At 41.9% G+C, this 21336-nt stretch overlaps 1 protein-coding gene across 3 annotated transcripts in view; it reads right to left on the bottom strand.

Annotated features, from left to right (window-relative positions):
* The window catches only part of RELN (reelin), a 296593-nt gene that overhangs the window by 16320 nt on the left and 258937 nt on the right, over positions 1-21336 (bottom strand). For all 3 annotated transcript variants that reach the window (XM_081211340.1, XM_081211341.1, XM_081211342.1), the window contains 13 exons: positions 18394-18562; positions 16103-16243; positions 14226-14403; positions 12671-12864; positions 10015-10271; positions 9456-9610; positions 8313-8527; positions 6688-6865; positions 6188-6363; positions 4144-4250; positions 2386-2628; positions 968-1143; positions 378-451 (listed from right to left, as the gene is read on the bottom strand). In XM_081211340.1, coding sequence (XP_081067466.1) covers positions 378-451; positions 968-1143; positions 2386-2628; positions 4144-4250; positions 6188-6363; positions 6688-6865; positions 8313-8527; positions 9456-9610; positions 10015-10271; positions 12671-12864; positions 14226-14403; positions 16103-16243; positions 18394-18562 — 2263 coding nt within the window. The remainder of the gene's footprint in view (positions 1-377; positions 452-967; positions 1144-2385; positions 2629-4143; positions 4251-6187; positions 6364-6687; positions 6866-8312; positions 8528-9455; positions 9611-10014; positions 10272-12670; positions 12865-14225; positions 14404-16102; positions 16244-18393; positions 18563-21336) is intronic.

Genomic DNA, 21336 nt, shown 5'->3' with positions numbered 1-21336 from the left:
TTAGCTACTCATTCTTTCTATATATTTATTGCATTCTTATGATGATGTTTGCATCTTATTTTATTTATTTACGATTCATCTGAATGTTTATGATCCACGCTTTCATACATATATCAAGATGGCATACAACAGAAATATACAATAAAACCAATCAACCCAAATCTGAAAAACATAATTAAAAAATAATAAAGATACTGGATGGTTCCAAACAGTGATTTTACTGTTTTAGTATATGCTAATCTACTTGTATATTTTGGGCCTCTTGAACTGTGTGCCTGCATATAATTTAAATGTATAATATAAAATGATTTTTTAAAGAATTACTTCAAGTTTTCAAGCCCATTCCACAATATATCTCACTGTGGATATAGATTTACCTAGCATCCTTGGTATATTCTAACATCACAGAATGGAGGTCTCCACAAGATGTGGCTTCACAGCCAACTACAATCTGAAACAAACACAATAGCAATTTAATTTTAACTAAAATCAAAGCAACATTCTTCCAGCTTTGACGTTGTCTTTCTTTCCTTCTCCCCTGTCTGTTATAACCTTTTGCATGGGTGAGCCAATGTTTACTAGCCAAATAGGCATCCTAAATTTTTCTGAGCTTCAGTTAATCAACATCCTAGTAAAGGTAGTACTGTTATAATGACATTCCACTTGTGAAGGGGAAAACTGGCTTTTTTCAGAGGAAAAGGTTGCCCCTGACATAAATGGAGCACAATAAAATATCCCTTTCCTCTAGTCGTTTCTAAAGCCTGGACTTTGAATGGAAGTAGTATTTATGTATCAATGTTATTGTTAGACACCCTAATGTGGCTCCAATAAATTCTAATAAGCAATATGCAGTAAATATTTGATAGAAATCCGAACCAGGCATCTCACTTGACCCTGTCAGAATTTCTAGGCAAATCTGATGTCTATGGACTCAACATTTTACTTTGGAAGAACAGAAGCTTCTTACTTTAAACTGTATCATATATCCTGGCTGTATAATGAGTTCCCGAGAGGACAGGATATTGTTTGTCTGATCCTTTTTCTTATTTGGCCAGTAGAGATGAAATGATGGGTTGCCACAGAAGCCTGCAGTCCTGACGGCATTTGGGTAGAAACTCCAGTTTTCTTCATGGGAAATGCCTTCTATTAACATCAATTAGACAGAATTAAGGAGAAGTTTCATAATGTTCCAATACGTACTAAACAGATAAAAGGTTTTTTTTGTATATTCGTAATAGAATGATAAAATATTCCAAAAAGTGATAGGCAGACAGACAAGGCATATATTGTTGGCGTTCTTTTCATCCTTCTCCCACCAGAGTTCTTTGAGAAGGGGTGTGCATGTACAGTGTTTTTTTTTCAATAATGGAAAACATGGTGATGTACAGGGGGCTCCCAGATGGTCACACATCAAAATACTGACCAGACTCATGCATAACTTCAGCATGGTGGTGACCTCATGTGCCTTCAGACTGTGCACTGGATTTTATTGGATTTATAATTTTACGCTTGGCATTCAGGAAGCCACAGGCAGTGGCTAATTAACTTACACTGCCTCTAACCTTCCCAAAGGCATTAGGAAAAGTAGGAGTGGTGGCATATTTGCCACATTTAACCCTCTCTGAATATCTAAGCTAGTGGTGGGGAACCTCCTTCCCACAGCCAAAGTAGGCTGGTAGGGGTCCTAATTTGGATTGTCATCAAATCATGTCCACCTGCCCCACACCTGACATCAGGGATGGGGCAAGTAAAGATGCAGCTGAAAAAGAACAACCAGCAACCTTCAGGGTTGCTCTCAGTACCAATCAGCTGATTGGTGCTGACAACAAACCTCACAGGGATCAGCTGTACTGTGGAATTCCCAATCGGGAGCTCCATAGTGTAGCTGATCCCTTCCCAAAGTGGGGATTGCTGGGATCAGCTCCATTACTCAGCTCCTGATTGGGTATTCCCTAGTGTATCCAATTCCTGCTTTCAGAATTTAAGTTTTACCCCAGGTTCTTTCCTTTGAAGTTGGGTCAACCAGTTGATTGATAGGTGTCTAGCTCTGTCCACCTGACAAAATGGCCCACATGGGTGGGGGAGCTCAGTCCATACCCCCATCCTCTTAGTCGTAGCATTTGCTGACCTTTGGTGCTCAGAACTATTTTGTTAAAACTATTCAATTTCAAAATATGGTGATAATATCTATATCTAGGAAGCTTCCTTAGCATTATTTTACAAGATTAATATGTATTTTATTATGAGCAATTTATTTTTTTGGAAAAAAACTTATTTAAAAAGTCCCCTGTGTCTTCTTTAAACAAAAATTCAAATATGGACTTGAAACTCCGTCAATCAACAAAACATAATGATGAAAATAATGGTGACTTGCTCGACTCTTACCGTCATCAAACGTATCTACCAGTTGACTCGGATTGATCTCTGCTCCTCCAATCAGTACATTATCCAGCGCCCACTGAGCACGATCAAAGCCCGAAACCACAATTCCATTGTTAATTACAAATGGCTGCCACCAACGCAGGCGAGTTGTATTGGTCAGAGCATCTTCTGGGAGCAGGATGTAATCATGTCTGATGGAGATGTATTTCTGATAATCCATCTCGTGGAGCAGTGTCCAAGATATTCCTACAGGACAAAGAGTCAAGGTAAAGTAAGAACTTATCAATATCTGAGAACTCATGTTGAGACTGGATTCAAGTGGTCCACCATTATTCAGTGGGTGGCTTTGAACCAGTCATAACTATAGATGCCTGAAAATGGATATGATAATATATGATAAACTCTTCCCTACTAGCACCTTGATACTAAAGATTTTTGTAAGTGTACTGATTAGAACTGTTGGTGTAATGTCCATTTGATTAAGTGGTTGCATAATCTTTTTTGGCACTGTGAAGAAATCACTTCTCGTTACTAATATTTTCTGAGGTACAGTTTTGTTCATTAGGAATGTATAGGAGATTCACCATGTGCTGTGTAAATATTACACTGACAGTGAAGATATTAAGAGGAATGTAAGTTGAGTGGTTAATGTGCATAACAACGGGCTACTGTGCACATTCACCAGGACTCGTGGAGAATGTGCACATAACCCAGGCATGGCCAAACTTGGCCCTCCAGATGTTTCAGGACTACAACTCTCATCATTCCTAGCTAACTGGACCAGTGGTCAGGGATGATGGGAATTGTAGTCCCAAAACATCTGGAGGGCCAAGTTTGGTCACGCCTGACATAACCCTTCCATGAAGAGGTGTGTACATTTCCCAGTCAATATACATTGTGAATATATGCACATCTCCCAAAGCCTGTTGTATGGAGATTATGTATGTTGACTTGGAAATGTGCACACCTCTTCATAGAAGGGGTTATGTGCACATTCTCCATGTGTTCTGGTGAATGTGCACAATCACTCAACTTACATTCCCCTTAACATGTACATGGTATCAGGAGAGCAGCAGGTGGCTAGCTGTCAGATTAAATGTCAGTTGCCTTATAACAAAAATAAAGTGAGTTTAAAGAAGTTAGGTCCTGTTTATTTATAGAAGAGTTTCCAACAGAATATTTCCTGTGCAACAATGGGCGATTCTTAAGAATAAGCAGTTCCATTGTCTTCAACAAGACATGTAGTTAAAGGAGGAACAGTTCATCCAATTTCTTCTGAAATGCAGGAAAATATTGTTCAAGGACAAGAATGAGGGTATGAAAATATATTTCTGAACACCATACAATTTTATTTATCCAAATGGCATGGGAGACATCAAAAATATCTGGATTATCAGAGGAGTTTCAATAAACTAGAGTGCCTGTTTTCACTGGATTATATTGACTTATAGCACAGATTTAAGATTTACTGTTATCCCTCCTCCCACACCACATTTTAGTGCCTGTGTGTCTGTGTTACCAGAACAAAAGGCAGAAAAGAGGCCATCGAGGCATACTGAATTAGGGGCTCGCTTTTGCAGCCAGTGATTTTAGATAACTATAACTTTCAGGTAACAATTTCAAGAGCAAGGGTTCTGCTCTGCTGCAAATCCTACCTCTATCTGCAGGCAATGTTCTTTTTTTTGGATTTCCCCCCGTAACTGTACGGTGCTTAAATATAAGCAGAAATATTTATTAGATATCATTAAAATAGACCCTTGCCTCCATCTGTTGAATAATCCAGCAGAACTCCTTCCTTCCGACATGTTGGTCTGTGACATGTTGTCATGTTGTTTTCACTCCCAATTCTTCCCCAATATTGTAAAAATCTGAATGAAAAGACATTGGGGGGCAATCACAATAATTGTATGCTCCCAAGGAAATAGTAGACATTTCCCCACATAAATGAAATTGAAACAAGTTCAGACAACATATACAAAACAAGGAAGAACCCTCGAATCAGTTGCATGATGAGTATAAAATACATGCAGAATTGAAACTGTAATGAGTCTTTATTGCATAGTTAAATGACATCTGTATTAGAAGAGGGGTAGCTGGCTTGCAATATTGATAACTGGAGCTCTCAGGTCCCCAAATACAGTAGGAATCAACTAGTGAACACTTGTCCCTTGTATGGCTGGTCCAATACATTTTAATGCCTGAGGTGGATAGCAAATGTCCCTACTTCTTCACTGGATGACCTTTGGGCAGTCACTGACTCTCATCCTAAATTACTTCACAGGGGACTCAGCTAGACTGGTAAAGAAAAAGCGTTTTATATAACACTGTGACACCAGGTGGCGCTGTGGAGTCCCATCTTTCCCTACCAGATTTCCCTGTACAGTATTAGTCTGCAATGCGTTTAACTGAATCGCTTCTTTGACGTGTCTAGATCCAGGCAGGGTTACTAGGAGGGTAAAAATGTAAAAGGAATAGGACTTATGTATGCCACTTTTAGCTCCTGGAAAACAAATGTGATACAACCTAAAACTACAATAATTTGTAATTCTTGTAACGTAACTGTCATATATGTTATGAACAGTTCAGAATACTCCCCAAGCATGTAAAATGGATAGCTATGCAATGTATGGCACCTTCCTGTGTGCACACACATTTACAAGCATGTGCCATTCAAACAAGATTCATTCATTACCCCAGCTGAAGATTTAACTTATAGAGACTCTGGGGAGGAGCACAAACTCTTATAACTCACACTTTAAAAATAAACATGACAACCTTGTGCCCCAACCATATGCCTCAATCTTCTGCATGTTCAAAGAAACTTCACCATAAATCTTCCCCTCCCCCTTTCCTTCTGGCAGCTGTTAGGCACAGAAATCTCTCCATGGATAAAGGAAATTTGGGGTTTGTCTTCAGTGTTAATCCTACCCTGAGAAAACAGTCTAAAATTAACAGACACAACTAACTTAGACCTATTAATTCCAAACAGTCCTTGAAATGGTGTTAGGAGACACACTACAGGGTACTCTTTTGCCAGTGCTATTTTTCTAGAAAAAAAGTACTGAAACTCACCATGAACGCCTCCCTCGATCTCTTATGATGGAAATGGTACCCACCTGAGAGGTGCCAGAACTGAGTTCTGGTGAGTTCTGGCTGAAGAAAAGCCCTGTCTTTAGCCCCATTTCAGTACCTCATATGCAAGCTCAGTCTACTGTAGCTTGGGTCAGGCCATGACCTACTAGTGGGTCCCAACAAATCAACGGCAATTATTTCCCCACTATCCCCACCAAGACTTCTTTTGTCCTTTCCATCTGTGACACCAGAGTGACAGCTAGTGTGCATTGTTATAAAGTGACTACCTGTACAACTAATTACACTGGGGCTTTCAAAGCACTCCTTATCTCCTGCCTTTTCTTGCATATTACATTTTGTAGGCTTAAATCCTTCGTACTGGTGACATACCAAACCTACTGATTTCAAGTGAGGGGACTAAAAATGTATGCAGGATTGCAGTCGCTGACTATATAGACATTTAAGAATGTGAATCATGCTTTGTGCAGTTGTGAAACTGTGGATGATAATAATTTAATGACTCTTTTTACGAAGGCCAGTGAATTGATTCTCTCACTTATTCTTCCAAGTTCTGCCTTCCTTCCTCAGCTGACCCTGAGTGGGTGGTTTAAGGGTAAAAGGCTCATATACCTTTGTCTGTTCCCACAGCCACTCAGTCTGCCGCTCTGTCATTATTTAAACTTTCATTAAAATATATTAGCTATGTTCAACTCTATTAAGTAACCTGACATACTTTGCACCTCGCAAATCCAAGTCTTGAGTGACAGCCTGTCTCACTGTAGTGCCTCCAAAATACAGAGCTGTGTCTTCTGCTAGAATCCCGCATTCCATGCAAGCAGTGCCTCCTTCCAGAGACATCCATAAATCCGGTCTAATTTCTTCATTGTCAAAGCGCTCCTTCAGGAAAGTCTGTTAAAGGATTTTAACATTTGAGAAGCCAGTCACCAACTCAATTTTTAGTTGTAAAAGGAATAGACATTTAGCTTTTAAAAATATGTTTTTTCACTCCTACAGTATGCCAAGAGTAATTTTACATGTAAAGTATATTTTGATGGAACACAAGATTCACGTTTGCTTTAATCAGACAAAACATAAATAAAGGTATTGCATTTTTTAATGTTTATTGGTACTTGCATGTGTAGATTAATTCTAGCACAGACGCGTATTTAATTTTTTTAATACTTTCTATTGTGAAGATTCAGTACAGTCTGCACCAAAAGATATTTAGATTACCTTCAAAGTCTGAGTTAAGTAGCAGTTTGGACCAGAGAAACCTGGATCACAGACACATTGTTCTTTCAGACAGTCTCCATGGCCTCTGCAGTTGTCTACACAACCAGGTCCAAGATAGAAATTGTCAATGGCCCATTGCATATCAGAGTACTTCTGATAAAATCTAAACCGTACTGGGCTGAGTTAACACATAAACAGAGATAGAGAAAATAAGCAAAAATCACAACGCAAATAATATGCATTCATAAACTTGAAGGCCATAGGACATGTCTCTCAACAGACGATACAAGATAATTTTGTATGCAGTTGGGTGTGTGTCCCTGCTTCCATTACTTGCCAACCTGGCCTACTCCCCCCCCCCTTGCCAATCCCCACCCTTTATACTTCATCCAACCACACAACCCCTCACATCTTGCCCAACCCCCTTCCTCTTATGGACCACCCGAACACCATCCCCTTACAGATCACCCAATCTGTGCTCCCCTCCCCCTCCAGACCACCTAAAGCTGTGCTACACAAAGTGGTTGTCCATGGACAAAGTGGTTGTCAGTCCACAAGCCATCAGCTGCCAGTCCACGGTGACTCCACCACAGCCCAGGTTCAGTGTGATGTTTCAGGGACCAAGTATGGTACAGGTCCCTGGCACACTGGGAAAAAGTTGCCAATCCACCACATCAGGTATCTTGAGAAGCACTGGCCTAAACCATGCTCCCCCTTCTTCCTACAGAACATCCAAACTGCGCTCCTCCTCCTCTCAAAACATTGCCCAAATCTAAAACTTTTTCTCCTTTGGTCCCATCCCATGGTCACTAATGCCATTGCTGTGGGAAGCCAGAGTAAGAAGGGACAAGACGAAGGGGTGATTACACTTCCTTCCTGTAAATGGCAGAGGTGAGAAGGGGAATGTGAGAAGGCTTGCAAAGCCCACTCCATGCTGATCCAACCTTCAACTTTCCAGCCTGCCTGTTTGACCCTAGTTACATCCTCCTTGCCACTTCCCTGGTCTTGGCCACCACTTGTTTGCTCAGCCAAACTGCACACACCCCTTACAGCTTGCCCAAACCATGGTCCAGGCAAGCTGCAAGGGAACAGGCAGGGCAGAGCAGCTCCCACCTCTTCAGCCTTTGAGCTCCTGGCTGTTCCTCTGCAGCTTGTCTGGGCCGAACTGTTGCATGGCTCCCTGCCAGCTGTTCTGTCATCATGTTGCTGTTCACATGGCCACTGCTGCATGATGACAGTCATACAGTTTAGTTATATGGAAAGATAGGAGACTGAAGGTAACTTATTACAGTTGAGCAGGTTATGTAAATGAGGGATATATGGTTCTCATTCATATGAATTCTGAAATCAGTTTCCCAGTTTCCAAAATAATGGAAACTGTCTAGTCTTGCTTGTGGAACTACTAACTATATTGTTCCTTGTAATGGATGTCTTCATTCCAAATGAACTAGCAACATCAGCATGCATAGCACAGCACCGTGGTGCAACAGAGCCTTCAAACCCTTAGCTTGATCCATATTTCTTCTGTGTGGTACTTTGCTACTCTCACAGAAGGGAGGATATGTCTAGAAGACCGATATGGCCACTCTGATATTATCAGTAGCTCAGATATTATTTATACTCACTTTCCTACTAGGCTTTCAGGTAGACGGTAAGTTATTCTTTTCCATCCTTTTGTTGGAAAGAAGACAGATGGCTGTGAAACACTCCCAGAACATTTGGGGTCAGCAGGTAAGCACTGAGGTATGAGGTAGCTCCAACTCACTCCAAAGTCAGTAGAATATTGCACATGGACTTGGTTCTGGGCAATTTTTTCTGAGGTTTTACAGCCGACAGAAATCTAATATAGTACATGTAAAAAGTGACACAGATTTTTCTTTCAGATATCTTTTTTCCAGCAAGAAAAAATAATAGTGAGGTTTTCATGTAAATTTATAGCAGAGTATTATTATCTGTTAGACTGATTGGGGGAAATCAGAGGTGCACAAAGGATTGCCCAGAATTTTATTGCATGCCAATGAAAGGACAAAAAGAGAAACCTTGATCTTCTGAGTTATCCAGTCAGTGTCTTATCAAGTTATCAGGCTTCCTTTCATGCTACTCATTAATTATACAACTATCTGCTTAAGATGCAGTGTTTTTGCTGTAGTTGAGCTCTATCGCTGTAACTGCAAGTGAGATTTTCCAGCTCAGTGGTAAGTAAGCTGTAAAAGATCAGTTTCTTTGTGGAAGACAAGACCTGATTTTTGTAAGAGATTTACAACTATAGAGGCTGAGGGGGAAACTACATGTTGCACTATTAATGTTTTTGGGGGAGGCATCCTTAAACTGGCCACTTTTATTTTGAAAGTAAAGCAGCTACAGGGCTCTCATTCTGAACCTACTCTCAATCTGGATTGGGGTGCTATGGCAGTTTCCTCCAAAAAATCATCAACCCTCCTCTTTCTGTTTGCTGCTGAAGGTGCTACATTCAGAGGCAAATAGTAGTCAAGTGAGGGAGAGCTTTTTAACAGGAAATTGGTGTGGGGCCCTGGTCAAGATAAGGAGCATGTTAGTGCCCAGTAAGGAAGAACCACCTGTCACCTACCATCAAGAAACACAAAAACACATGGAAAGTGTTGGCACAACAGAATAAATTTAAATTGTTAAAAGGGTGTTAATCAGGGCTTTTTTTCGCCTAGCGGGGAGCATCAGTTCTGGTGAGTTCCCGCTGAAAAAAGCCCTGGTGTTAATGTAAATCTCTGAAGGCTTTAGAAAGCAGTGTTTACCTTGAACTGCATAATCCAGTTCTCTGTAGGAGTTAAATCATGGGTGATGGCATAAACTTCTCTGCCGTCATGGCTACCGCACATCATGACGCCATCAGGAGACTCACAGAATCTTTCAATTGAACAGTCGTCATGGAACAGCCAGTGCTCATTCACTGAAGAAAATAATATTCATACCAATGTTTTAAAACTGCAGTATTTGATAATTAAAAATACTGATGGTGTTAAGTGCTGAAAACAGTTATTGGATTATTAAATCATTATTGGGTTATAATAGAAGAATGATTTGTTTCATTCTAATGCAGAAACACTATTCTCATACATTATTGCAATACTTCAAAAAAAATGTATGGCTTTACCTATGCCTTGTTCTACAGTTACCATTTTTTGGGCAGCACTCCTCTTTCTTTTTAACCCCTGCGTGGGTGGAGGAAATTCAACGGTTGAGGCTTTTCCTACTATTGAATTGCCATGTTGGGAAATGCTTCTCCGGGTAAATTCATGCTTGTCACAGAGAAGAAAAAAATAATAACACGGACAACACTGGTTTTCGTCCTACCTGTTGTTCTGTCTTCCATGAACATATCAAAAGCAATCCTGCCGGTGGGTCCTGCGTCTGCGGGAGTGCGTTCGTGCTGCGGCAGTGGCGCACTGCTAAACGTGTCCAACATCACAGTCCTCTGGTCAGCTGACCCTGATATCAGCACATTGTCAATAGCCCAGTCACTCTGATCCAGACCATCATGCTTGGGCTGCCACCAGCGAAAACGGGTCCCCACCTCTTGGGCACCAGGAGGAAGGAGAATGTTCACAAAGCTAAAAAGCAGCAAGAGAGAGCCTGTGAAAATTTACACTGAAAACTTGAGAATTACCCAAAGATAAGAAGTACAGTTAGATGACTCTATATAAGTCTACAGTGTTTGTTTGGGTGATGATTACCTATAAGGTCAATGCTCCTCTTAGGATAAACGTTACAACATTTTACTTGTTGGATTATTATAATGAAGATTTAAATCCAGGGTTAGCATTCATTGCAGGACAGGGGATCCAACTAAATCCCACCCCCCCGCACCCCACTGACACTCTTTGAAATACAGGAATTCTACATCCTTATGCATAGTGCTTTCTTATGTAAATGTAGTTATATAGTTATTATTATTCAAATTTACATGACAATGGGTTTTTCCCCTCAGTTATAATAAATCCTTTGTTTTGCTATCACAAAGGGAAAGGAATGTTTCAACCAATCAGTTGGTTGCAAATGGCATGAAAACCAGATATGCAGTTATGCAGGATGACAGCATGTCCCACTGAGATGAATAAGAGTGATTAGTAGCACCTTTGCTGGAGACCCTTTGCAAACCTGATGGCCTCCACATGTTTTGGATTGCAACTCTCACCAGCTCTCATGACTGTGCTGGCAGGGGCTGATGGGAGCTGCATTCTCAGAACATATTGAGGGCACCTGATTTATGAAAGCAGCCATAGGTTATGGCAAGTCCCTAACGTTTCTCTACCACAATATATAGAGAGGAATGTTCAGTTAGCTCCACCTCATTATAAAGTCTGTATAACAGTCACTAAAAATCCTTTAGCATCCGCACATACCTTGCCAAGAGTCATAATGGACAACAAAGCACCAAAATGCAATAAAGCAGTTTGTTTATCCACAAGCATGTGATGTTGACTGTGAAAATAAGGGAATGACCTTAAACAACTGTCTTCATGAGGGTTGAAAAATGGTAAGAGGGCAATGGGAAGTTGCAAGCAGTGGCAGACCCGGGGCTTTAAAATTTCAGCAGTGCCCTGTGCAATGCCCAAATTCGGCAGCCCTCCCATACCTCTTGCCTTCCATTGTGCGTCATTATCACGGTACCCTCTTGGCTTTGTGCCCAGTGCAGGCGAACTGATAGCACCCCCCTAAATCTGCCTCTGCTGCCAGACACATTCTTTTGTTTACGGTATTTTTCGCCCTATAGGACGCACTTTTTCCCCTCCAAAAATGAAGGGGAAATGTGTGTGCGTCCTATGGGGCGAATGCAGGCTTTCGCTGAAGCCTGGAGAGCGAGAGGGGTCGGTGCGCACTGACCCCTCTCGCTCTCCAGGCTTCGCGGACCTCTCCGCAAGCAGCGGGAGCCAGCGCTGGGCTCCCACAGCTTGCAGAGAGCTGCCTGTTTGGGGGCTGGGGCCGGGGGAAGCTCGGCCCTCCCCCGCCCCAGCCCCGCGCCTGGGGGAAAAATAATTCCCCCCTTTATTTCCCCCCCCCAAAAACTAGGTGCGCCTTATGGGACGGTGCGTCCTATAGGGCGAAAAATACGGTGATCTGCTGGTAATACACTATAAAGCCTTCTACATATGCTTAATTTCAGGGTCCCTCAGGGGTCAGCAAACTTTTTCAGCAGCAGGCCAGTCCACTGTCCTTCAGATCTTGTGGGGGGCTGGACTATATTTTTGGGGGGGAAATGAATGAATTCTTGTGCCCTGCAAATAACCCAGAGATGCATTTTAAATAAAAGCACACATTCTACTCATATAAAAACATTCCTGGACCGCCTGCGGGCCGGATTTAGAAGGCAATTGGGCCAGATCCTGCCCCCAGGCCTTAGTTTGCCTACCCATGCTCTAACTGTTATCCATCCTGTTAAAGAGTGGGTAGACATAGCAGACAACACAGCGATTTCTCCAAAGCAGCTCTTTATTTGTAAGCTGGAACAGAACTGAACTGAAGGGTTCAGTCAGCCTGCTTATATAGAGCTCCAGTGCAACGTAACTGTAACAACTTTCTGTAACTATCCAATCACTGAATGTCACTTTCGATCCCTCATTTGCATATGTGGACTGGAACTATCCACAGCATCCCCCTGCTGGCCCAGGGTGATAACTTCAGTACATAACACCTCCTACTGAAACAAAGAAGCTCTCAGAGCTTCTGAGAGAGGGGCCTGAGGAGGAAAACACTACAGGGAATGACCATTTTGCGTGTGACCAAGACACATGCGACCGTCCACACACACACACACACACACACACACACACACACACACACACACTGCTTTTAGACCCAGAAGAAGGTGGAATCTGGCAAGAACAGGGGTGGAACGGGATTATACACATTCCGCTGATGAATGCAATGACCTGAAATACAACCAACAGGGAGTTTCCTGTATTTATAATCAAAACAGGTTTTGCATGAGCAACAGGAATATACTTATTACCCAGGCTTGCTGAACTGGTCATAAAAAATGTCCATTAAGAGGGTCCATGTGATGCCACCATTCACAGAGTACTCCAGGAGAACTCCTTGGTTGCGACTGTTGGGGGTTATCAGACATCCATACATGAAATAGAACTGGATGAATTCTGCATTAGTTAAGTTTAGATCCACTGTAACTAGCAAGCGGCTGCAAGCCTTGAAAAAGAAAAAGAAACCATTATGGCTGCAAAGGAAATAATGACAACAATAACAACTATATGATTTATTTCCCACTTCAAAATAATATCAACCCAAAACTACTTTTTTAAAAACAGCAACAACACAACACAAAACCAATTAGTGTTTTCATGGAGCAGGCCCAGAATCCAAAAACATCACACTCCCAAATAGAGGGGGGGGGGGCATTTATGTTGTAGCCCAGTAGCAGAAATTGCACTGAAAAGTGGATTGTCTCTTCAGCATTAGAATCCACTGCACTGAAAACAGCAACCCAGTGCCCACTACAGAGTTCTCTCCTCCCATAAACATGTCTTTTGCTCTCTCTGAATCCTAAATCACATAACCAAATAAACCTTTAAGTGTAAAATGGCAATGGCTGTCAGTTAGAAATATATAAACACAGATAGTGATACTAATTATTTTATCACAAATGGTTGCACTGTGCTTCTAAAATGGTTTGTCTGGAACTCAGTAGTAAATAGTAAATATGCTTAAGATGGGAATAGCTTTGTGTAAGATAGATTTCCAAAAGATTCCCCCCCCCCATGGACACATAGGAACAAGCCTGCAAAAATGCCTATTTAGCTTTGTAGTGAAAAGAACTGCCAGTAGTTTCAATTTTGAGAGCTTGCATGAATTAAAAATTCTACTTTGAGGCCTTCACTAGCAACATGCATAAAAAATTGTTACAAATAAAATGCTTGCTTGTTTGGACCAGTGATACTGGTTTAAAACAGGTCCTTCCTCCCGCCTGCTCCATGCCACCTAAATATGCTCAGAATACTTGGGGAAACTCTAAGAACAGGTTTAGGAGATGCAAAGACCATGCAGTGGGAGGAGAGGGGGGGCGGGGAAGTGTGGTTGCATGACTAGACCTCACTTCTGTGTGCATATACAGTGGTGCCCCGCAAGACGGAAAACTCGCTAGACAAAAGAGTTTTCCGTTTTGGAGGTGCTTCGCAAAACGAATTTCCTATGGGCTTGCTTCGCAAGACGACAATGTCTTGCGAGTTCCTGCTGGTTTTTCCCCCCTTCCCCCCTTTTTCTAAGCCGATCAGCAGATAAGCCGCTAAAAGCCGCTAAAAGCCGCTAATAGCGCTAATTTGCTAATCCGTCAATGGGCTTGCTTCGCAAGACGAAAAAACCGCTAGACGAAGAGAATCACAGAACGGATTCTTTTCGTCTTGCGAGGCACCACTGTAATACTTAGCACTACACTAAATCCCACCCCTCTATTTCCAAGTTGTTTGTAACTCCAAGGCTCTGCTTTCAATTTGCTTCTCTTTGGGATATGTTTCAGAATTATATAAAAAAAGCTCAGTACAGCAGGTACCAACCCCACTAAAATGAAGTGCCATTCCAGAAGCTACAGCTCCACAGACAGTGCTCAGTTTCCCACCATTTACGGTTAGCCAATTCTGATTGGAAGGGGCACGGTTGAAGTTGTCTTTAAGCTGAGTGGGAAGAGGTATCTCTGGCTCATCACAGTACAGTCCACCCCAGTTTTCATCACACCTGTAAGTGATAGCAAAAAAAGAGAATTTAGCTGGTAAGGCACTCTGCATTCAATGATTTCTTCAGAATGCTTTTGATCCATTCTACAGCACTAGGAGTTCCCTTGCCTCATCTACAAGCATGGTTGGAGAACTCATACAACTCTCTCTTTCTGTACTTTAAACATGAAACACTAATTATGCGAAGTCTAATTCATTATAATACTATAATAATATTATGAATTGCCTTAATTCATAACAATACATTGCAGGGAAAATTCATTATTTTGAAGGCTCTTGGTTTTAATATTACTCAGTTTATTAGAACTTACTTTCAGATAGCTCTAACTAACAAACACAGTACCTAAAGTCTAAGCAAATAGTTTTAGGGCAGCCAGCAGTTTCTAGATGGAGTACCAAACAGATGCCTTCCTCCTTCCAATGACAGTACCTTCCAAATACCAATGGGCATTTGCTTAAATCCCTCCAAATGCACCCAGTTCCTTATTTTCCTTCTCACGTTGCCATTAGGATCCCTTGCCTAATTTTGGTCCCCTTTCTAGAGACTCCTTTCTTGCTTCCCTGACGCAAGTTCACAAAGGTAGCAAAGCAGAAGGAATAATATTCCTTCCACGTGCAGCAAAATAGGCATCCCTTACAAAACGGTGACATGGCCCACTGATTAGGCTGGTCCTGGCTCGCTTTCCTTCTTAAAAAAAAAACAAAAATTAAAAAAGAAAGAAGAGAAATTGTATTCGGAAAGAAAACAAATCCCCTTTCTTACTTGCTTATTTTAAACCACAAGCTAGAATCCTAATTAGAATCCACATCAATGTCTAGGATTAGCAGGTTTGATCTGAAGTTTCAGAGCTTCAGCTCCTTTCTCAAGGTCTTGGCGTTAATTAGTACCTGCTCAAGGTAAGGGGACAGAATCTAGTGGGGGGGGGGTGTTAAGTTCTGCCCAGCTTGAGATCTTTTCTTCTTTGCTCTCCCCACTCCATGTCTACCATACTCCATCTCTGAGGCACCAAATACAACCAGACTCCTCCCTCGAGCTGCCAAGTTCCAGCTTCTGCCCTTATCGGGGGCCATTAGGCTCTGCCCCTTCCCACCAGGCTCCTTACGCTAATGCATGAGTTACCAGGCCACTCTTCCCCACGTCTTATAGTCTGGCAACCCTGGCACCGTCTCTCTGAAAAGAGCGCCTGTCAGGATGTTGTCAGCGGCTCCCGGCTGGTTGCCCAGGAAGGTATAAAGACAAGGAAAAGTTTCTTACAGTCCTTTGTGATTTCAGTCTTTACAGAGAGAGGCTATAGAACCCAGCCTCTTGGATAATGGCGTTGTCCCCAGTGAATCTCCCCCCCCTCCGTCTCTCCCACTTCCTCATTCGTCATCATCACCACCTCCTCCTCTACGGGTGCCACTAAGTGCCCTCTGCCTTCGAGCTCTTTGCTCTCCTACTTTTAAGGCTCACCGGGTTCTGGGAGATGGTGGGTCTGGAATGCTTTCTAATGGCAGTGTGTCAGCCAGCTGCTGCTCTGGCACTCGCATTATTTCCCAACTCCCCCTGCCCTCTGCCTCTGAGCTGTAGCCTCCCACAAACCCCTGTTGTAAATCTATGCTGTCGTCCTCTTCCTCCTCCCTGGAAGGGTCAGGATGGGGAGGCAGTCTCCACCATTCCTCCTCCTCCTCTGCCCAGTCCCTGACAGCGCCATACTTACATGCAATTCCCTTGAGTGCACCTCCCATGTCCACTGCACATGTCTATACAGCCATCACCTATGTAGACGTTGTCTATGGCCCATGTTTGCTGCTTGTCAAATGGAGCCGGCTGGTGCCAGCGGAAACGGGTTGCCTGGGACCTTTGACAAAAGTGGAGAGATGTGAAACAAATGCTTCTAGAGCCAAAGGAAGAGAGTTATCGCTCATCCACACTTCCACTTGCCCCGTGCTTTCTATAATAAGTTTTACAATTTTGTATTCAACACAATCATCATTGTCACCAAAAGAGTATGTAAGTCTCAAACTTCCCTCAACTTCCTCTTCTGGTTCTTTAGATATTTGCTTCTCCTGCCTATTTTATTCTACCTTAATTTTGCATCCTTTTAGCTAAATATTATTACATTCTAATCATTTTTATACCGTCTTTTTCCAAATTTCCTCCTACACTTTGTTATATTTCCAATTATTACATCTAAACTTTTATACTTGTTTTCTCAGTTGTAAGTGTTTACTCAAACCCTGCTAGTGAGTCCACTTCTTTACAGTGTTTCTGTAAATACGCCATATACAGTTCCCAGTCCCTTTTAAAGTCTCTGTTGTCCTTGTCTCTAAGTTTTCGAGTGCGTTTCGCCATTTCAGCGTATTCCATCATTTTTGCTTGCTGTTCTTTTTCGTTGGTGTCTTGTCTTCTTTCCATTTTTGGGCTAGTAATATCCTAGCTGCTGTTGTAGCATACATAGATAGTTTCTTCCACTCTTTTGGCAAGTCTTGACATATAATGCCTAGCAAAAACGCTTCTGGTCTTTTAACAAAGGTTGTCTGAAACATTTTTTTCATTTCATTATAAATCATTTCCCAATAGCTTTTGATTACTTTACAATTCCACCACATGTGATAAAACGTGCCTTTTGCCCCATGCATTCTAGATAGGGGTCCAAGCAGTTCTGCGTTTGCCCCACAGCTTTCCCATGGAAAACACACTCTTTACCGTTGAATCGGAACAAACAGCAATCAATGGAAAACCTGATTGCTGATGGTGCCGATTCAGTGGGAAGCCACAGATTTTCCTGGGGGGAAGGCAATGGAGCTAGTGGGGGTGTGCATGAGCCCTTAGCCAGCCGTTAGCCAGCTTCATCTTTAGAGAACTCCATTTACCAACCAACTGAATGCATACTTGAAAAAACTGATCAGTAGATGGCAGCATTAAACTTCAAGCTAAGCTTGTATTTTCGAGTGAAAGATACAACTGTTAAACAGATTTCAGTCTTTTTATTTATTTATTGCATTGCTATCCCACACCTAAGAAATTACTGAGGTGGCAGAGAAGCATTTGCTGGGGAAAGGATAATCCTGGAGGTAAAGAGAAAAGGTTTGATATTGCTATATTTAAAAATGTAGGCCACATTGACAGCAGTCACGAAATTAAAAGACACCTGCTTCTTGGGAGAAAAGCAATGACAAACCTAGACAGCATCTTAAAAAGCAGAGACATCACCTTGCCAACAAAGGTCCGTATAGTTAAAGCTATGGCTTTCCCAGTAGTGATGTATGGAAGTGAGAGCTGGACCATAAAGAAGGCTGATCGCCGAAAAATTGATGCTTTTGAATTATGGTGTTGGAGGAGACTCTTGAGAGTCCCATAGACTGCAAGAAGATCAAACCTCTCCATTCTTAAGGAAATCAGCCCTGAGTGCCCACTGGAAGGACAGATCGTGAAGCTCCAATACTTTGGCTACCTAATGAGAAGAGAAGGCTCCCTGGAAAAGACTTTGATGTTGGGAAAGATGGAGGGCACAAGGAGAAGGGGACGACAGAGGACGAGATGGTTGGACAGTGTTCTCGAAGCTACCAGCATGAGTCTGACTAAACTGCGGGAGGCAGTGGAAGACAGGAGTGCCTGGCGTGCTCTGGTCCATGGGGTCATGAAGAGTCGGACACGACTAAACGACTAAACAAATGGATATTGACCAACATCTCTCAAAGTGGAGATTTCCAGAGTGCACTCTCTACAGGTGAACAGAAACCTTTGGTTTCAAATGAACAACAACTGGCCACATCAAATTTCTCAGGTCTCTCATTTATGGTGGGGCAACTGGTCTCAGTTCAAGTGAGCTGAGAGATTTCAGAGCTTGGCTTGATCAAGTTCACACCAATGAGATAAGGAGACTGATACTGAACAATAGCAATTGCCCCATTTTTATTTGCATGTAGCTACCACAGAAATATATTAAAAATGCAATACAAAACCTGTAAGGTGACATATTTTAAGGATATGCCAAAGGCAATTTACCTGGTGTAAGGAGGAAGTGGCAAAACAATCCTTGTCCATTTATTGAATGTATCTGATACCAAAATCCTCTGGAGACGGTATGTACTGCATTCGACATTCGTTGGGAGGCAGTCTCTCACTACTGGGTGCCATGTCAGACCAAGATCAACAGAATACTCTAGTTCAATAGCTAAAAAGGTTAAAATGAGTTGAATTGTTAAGGCAATGGTATCATCAAACTCACTGATGTAGGACAACAGTCCAGCATTATAATACCAAAGTGTATTGCCAATCAAACATTTCCTGCTTTGTGTAGGAGTTTGGAGCACACAGTGGTATCTTGGTTTAAGAACAGATTAGTTTATGAACAACTTGGATTAAGAACGCTGCAAACCCGGAAGTAGGTGTTTTGGTTTGTGAACTTTGCCTCGGAATAAGAATATGTTCTGCTTCCTGTTGAGTTTCTTCCATTTGTAAATTGAGTCCCCCGCTGCTATGGGAAAGCGCGCCTTGGTTTAAGAACACTTTGGTTTAAAAACAGACTTCCGGAATGGATTAAGTTCGTAAAACAAGGTACCACTGTATGGTCTGTAGCCTGTGATGAGCACCGTATTGCTTTTAAAGGAATGCACATTTAGATATGATGCCCATAAAACTTTATGTTATGGGAGTGGCATACTAAAATAAATAAATAAATAAATAAATAAATAAATAAATAAATAAGCACACAGGTGTGCAGTGCATTGAAAGAAATGCAATGCAAACAGGCCATCTGCAGTGGAATGGGATATGCATCTGAACACACCAAAGATGGAATCGATATCTATTTAATGGCATGCTGAGAGATGTATTGTCACTGAGAACTAGTGGGATGTCATGGTTAAGAGTTCACACATTCTTGGCTCAAATTTCCACCCAGTCACAAGCTCCCAAGGTAGGCTTAGGCAAGTCACGATGACCACAGCTTCAGCCCTCCTGTACCCATGCCACTTGAAGTTCATAATACTGGCCTATCTCACATGGCTATTGTGAGGATTACTGAGATAGCATAAGTGGAGGAGTCTGAAAAGATTAGTCCCAGTGAGCAAAAAGAGAGAGACAGCAGTATCTCTTTACAAATTGCCTCTATCTTCTAAACTTTACTTGAAGGAGTTTGCTCACGCATTTATGCACACCTCTTAATTCTTCATCGGTTGATTCCTTAACACTTGACGATTAACAGCTGAATGCATGAACTGACTCTCTTGAAAAGCCCTGCGTTAAGTGTCACTGTAGCAAAACTTTCTGTGTTTAGTCTGTGATGGCTCATTCACACATGCATCGTTCGCTGTTGCAATCACAAAGGGATGAACATCAACGTGCTAGCCAGCCCAATCCAATTTTTCAGTTTCAGATGTATTATCTAATCCTGATTCTAACACCTTGGTTTCAGTTGTATATACTTATGCAATAATATAATGGTATCACTTACTTGGAAGTAAATCTTATTAAACTCAAAAGAATTTAGGAGCAATCCAGTGTTGCTAGGAATGGGTGGTTTAGGATTCAGCAGGTCTCTTTCTGATGAGCCCTACTGGTGTGGGATGAGGGGCTCTGCCACTGCGTTGGCCTCTGCTACACTTGCCCAAGGCACAGGCTGTTTTGGAGCTACCATGATTATGGTAGCCAGAGCAAGGCACTGAAATAAGACCAGGAGGGCTTGGGCTGTGGCAGTGGCCAAGCGACTGCCGAGGAAGAGTTAGAATTGCTCTGACCTTTGTGAGACATGCATAGGTTTGCACTGTTAACTGCTGAACAGACGAAGAAAAAATTACAATCCCTAGTCATATAACTAATTTTGTGTCTCAAGCCTTAAAATGTACCACAGACAACTTAGGTGTACAAATTATTATTATTATGTGTTGATTTCTTTTTTTTAAAAAAGGTACATGTCGTTTTTATATTATTTTGTTTTTATCAGCATGTTGCTCTATGACTATGGCTGTCCTGGTTAATACAACTCCATCAAAATACAGTGGTGCCCCGCAAGACGAATGCCTCGCAAGACGAAAAACTCACTAGACGAAAGGGTTTTCCGTTTTTGTGTTGCTTCGCTAGACGAATTTCCCTATGGGCTTGCTTCGCAAGACGAAAAAGTCTTGCGCTTTTTTTAAAAGCCGTTTGAAGAGGCGCAGTTGCGACGGACCGTGCTTCGCAAGACGAAAAACATCGCAAGACGAAAAGACTCGCGGAATGAATTCTTTTCTACTTGCGAGGCACCACTGTAATGGTTGACTGAACTAAAAGTGGGGGAAACTTAGTCATATAACTAACAGATCAGTTACAGCACTCTTAACATTAACAGAATTGTAATGAACTGTGATTCCAAACTGAAGCATGATGATTATGTTTTGGGGCCCCTATTAATTTCCAGACTTAAATATCTTCATTACTTATGAGCAAATTGGTTAATCTACTTTAGGGATTTTCTTTAAGCCTAATTTCCATTTTATACACAGAATCTGAAGTAATTGCCTGCAGTTAGTTGACATACATGATCAAACCTTCCTTTGGTCTAAGTTAAATCAGCTGTATGTGAATGTTACTTTGTTCCAATTTATAAAGGTGCAAGCAAGATCTAAGGTAGGAGTTTGGTCTCTGGAGTTGCAGGAACCATAACAGTTTAACGCATGACACACCATATAATGCAACATTATATGGAACCAATATCAGAACAAGAGATTCAGGCTGGAAATGTCAAGATGCTTTGTCCTAAATTTGTACAACTCAGAATAAAGAACAGCCCCCCGTTCCAGTAAAGGCTGCTGCTGGGTAAGTTCTGGTGCATACACACAGTTCACACATCCATAAGATCTTCCTGATTACTTTAAAGGGTGGGTCCACATGTGTACCATTGAAGTGTATGGAAAAGCTGCTGAGCTGATGTGTAAGGCTCAAGCTCTGGACTGGAATGTAAGGAAACAG

The sequence above is a fragment of the Podarcis bocagei genome (assembly GCF_964188305.1).
Source record: "Podarcis bocagei genome assembly, chromosome: 10".
Lineage (NCBI taxonomy): Eukaryota > Metazoa > Chordata > Lepidosauria > Squamata > Lacertidae > Podarcis > Podarcis bocagei.
Note: the sequence above shows the minus strand (reverse complement) of the source record. Positions and strands in the feature narration are given on the sequence as shown.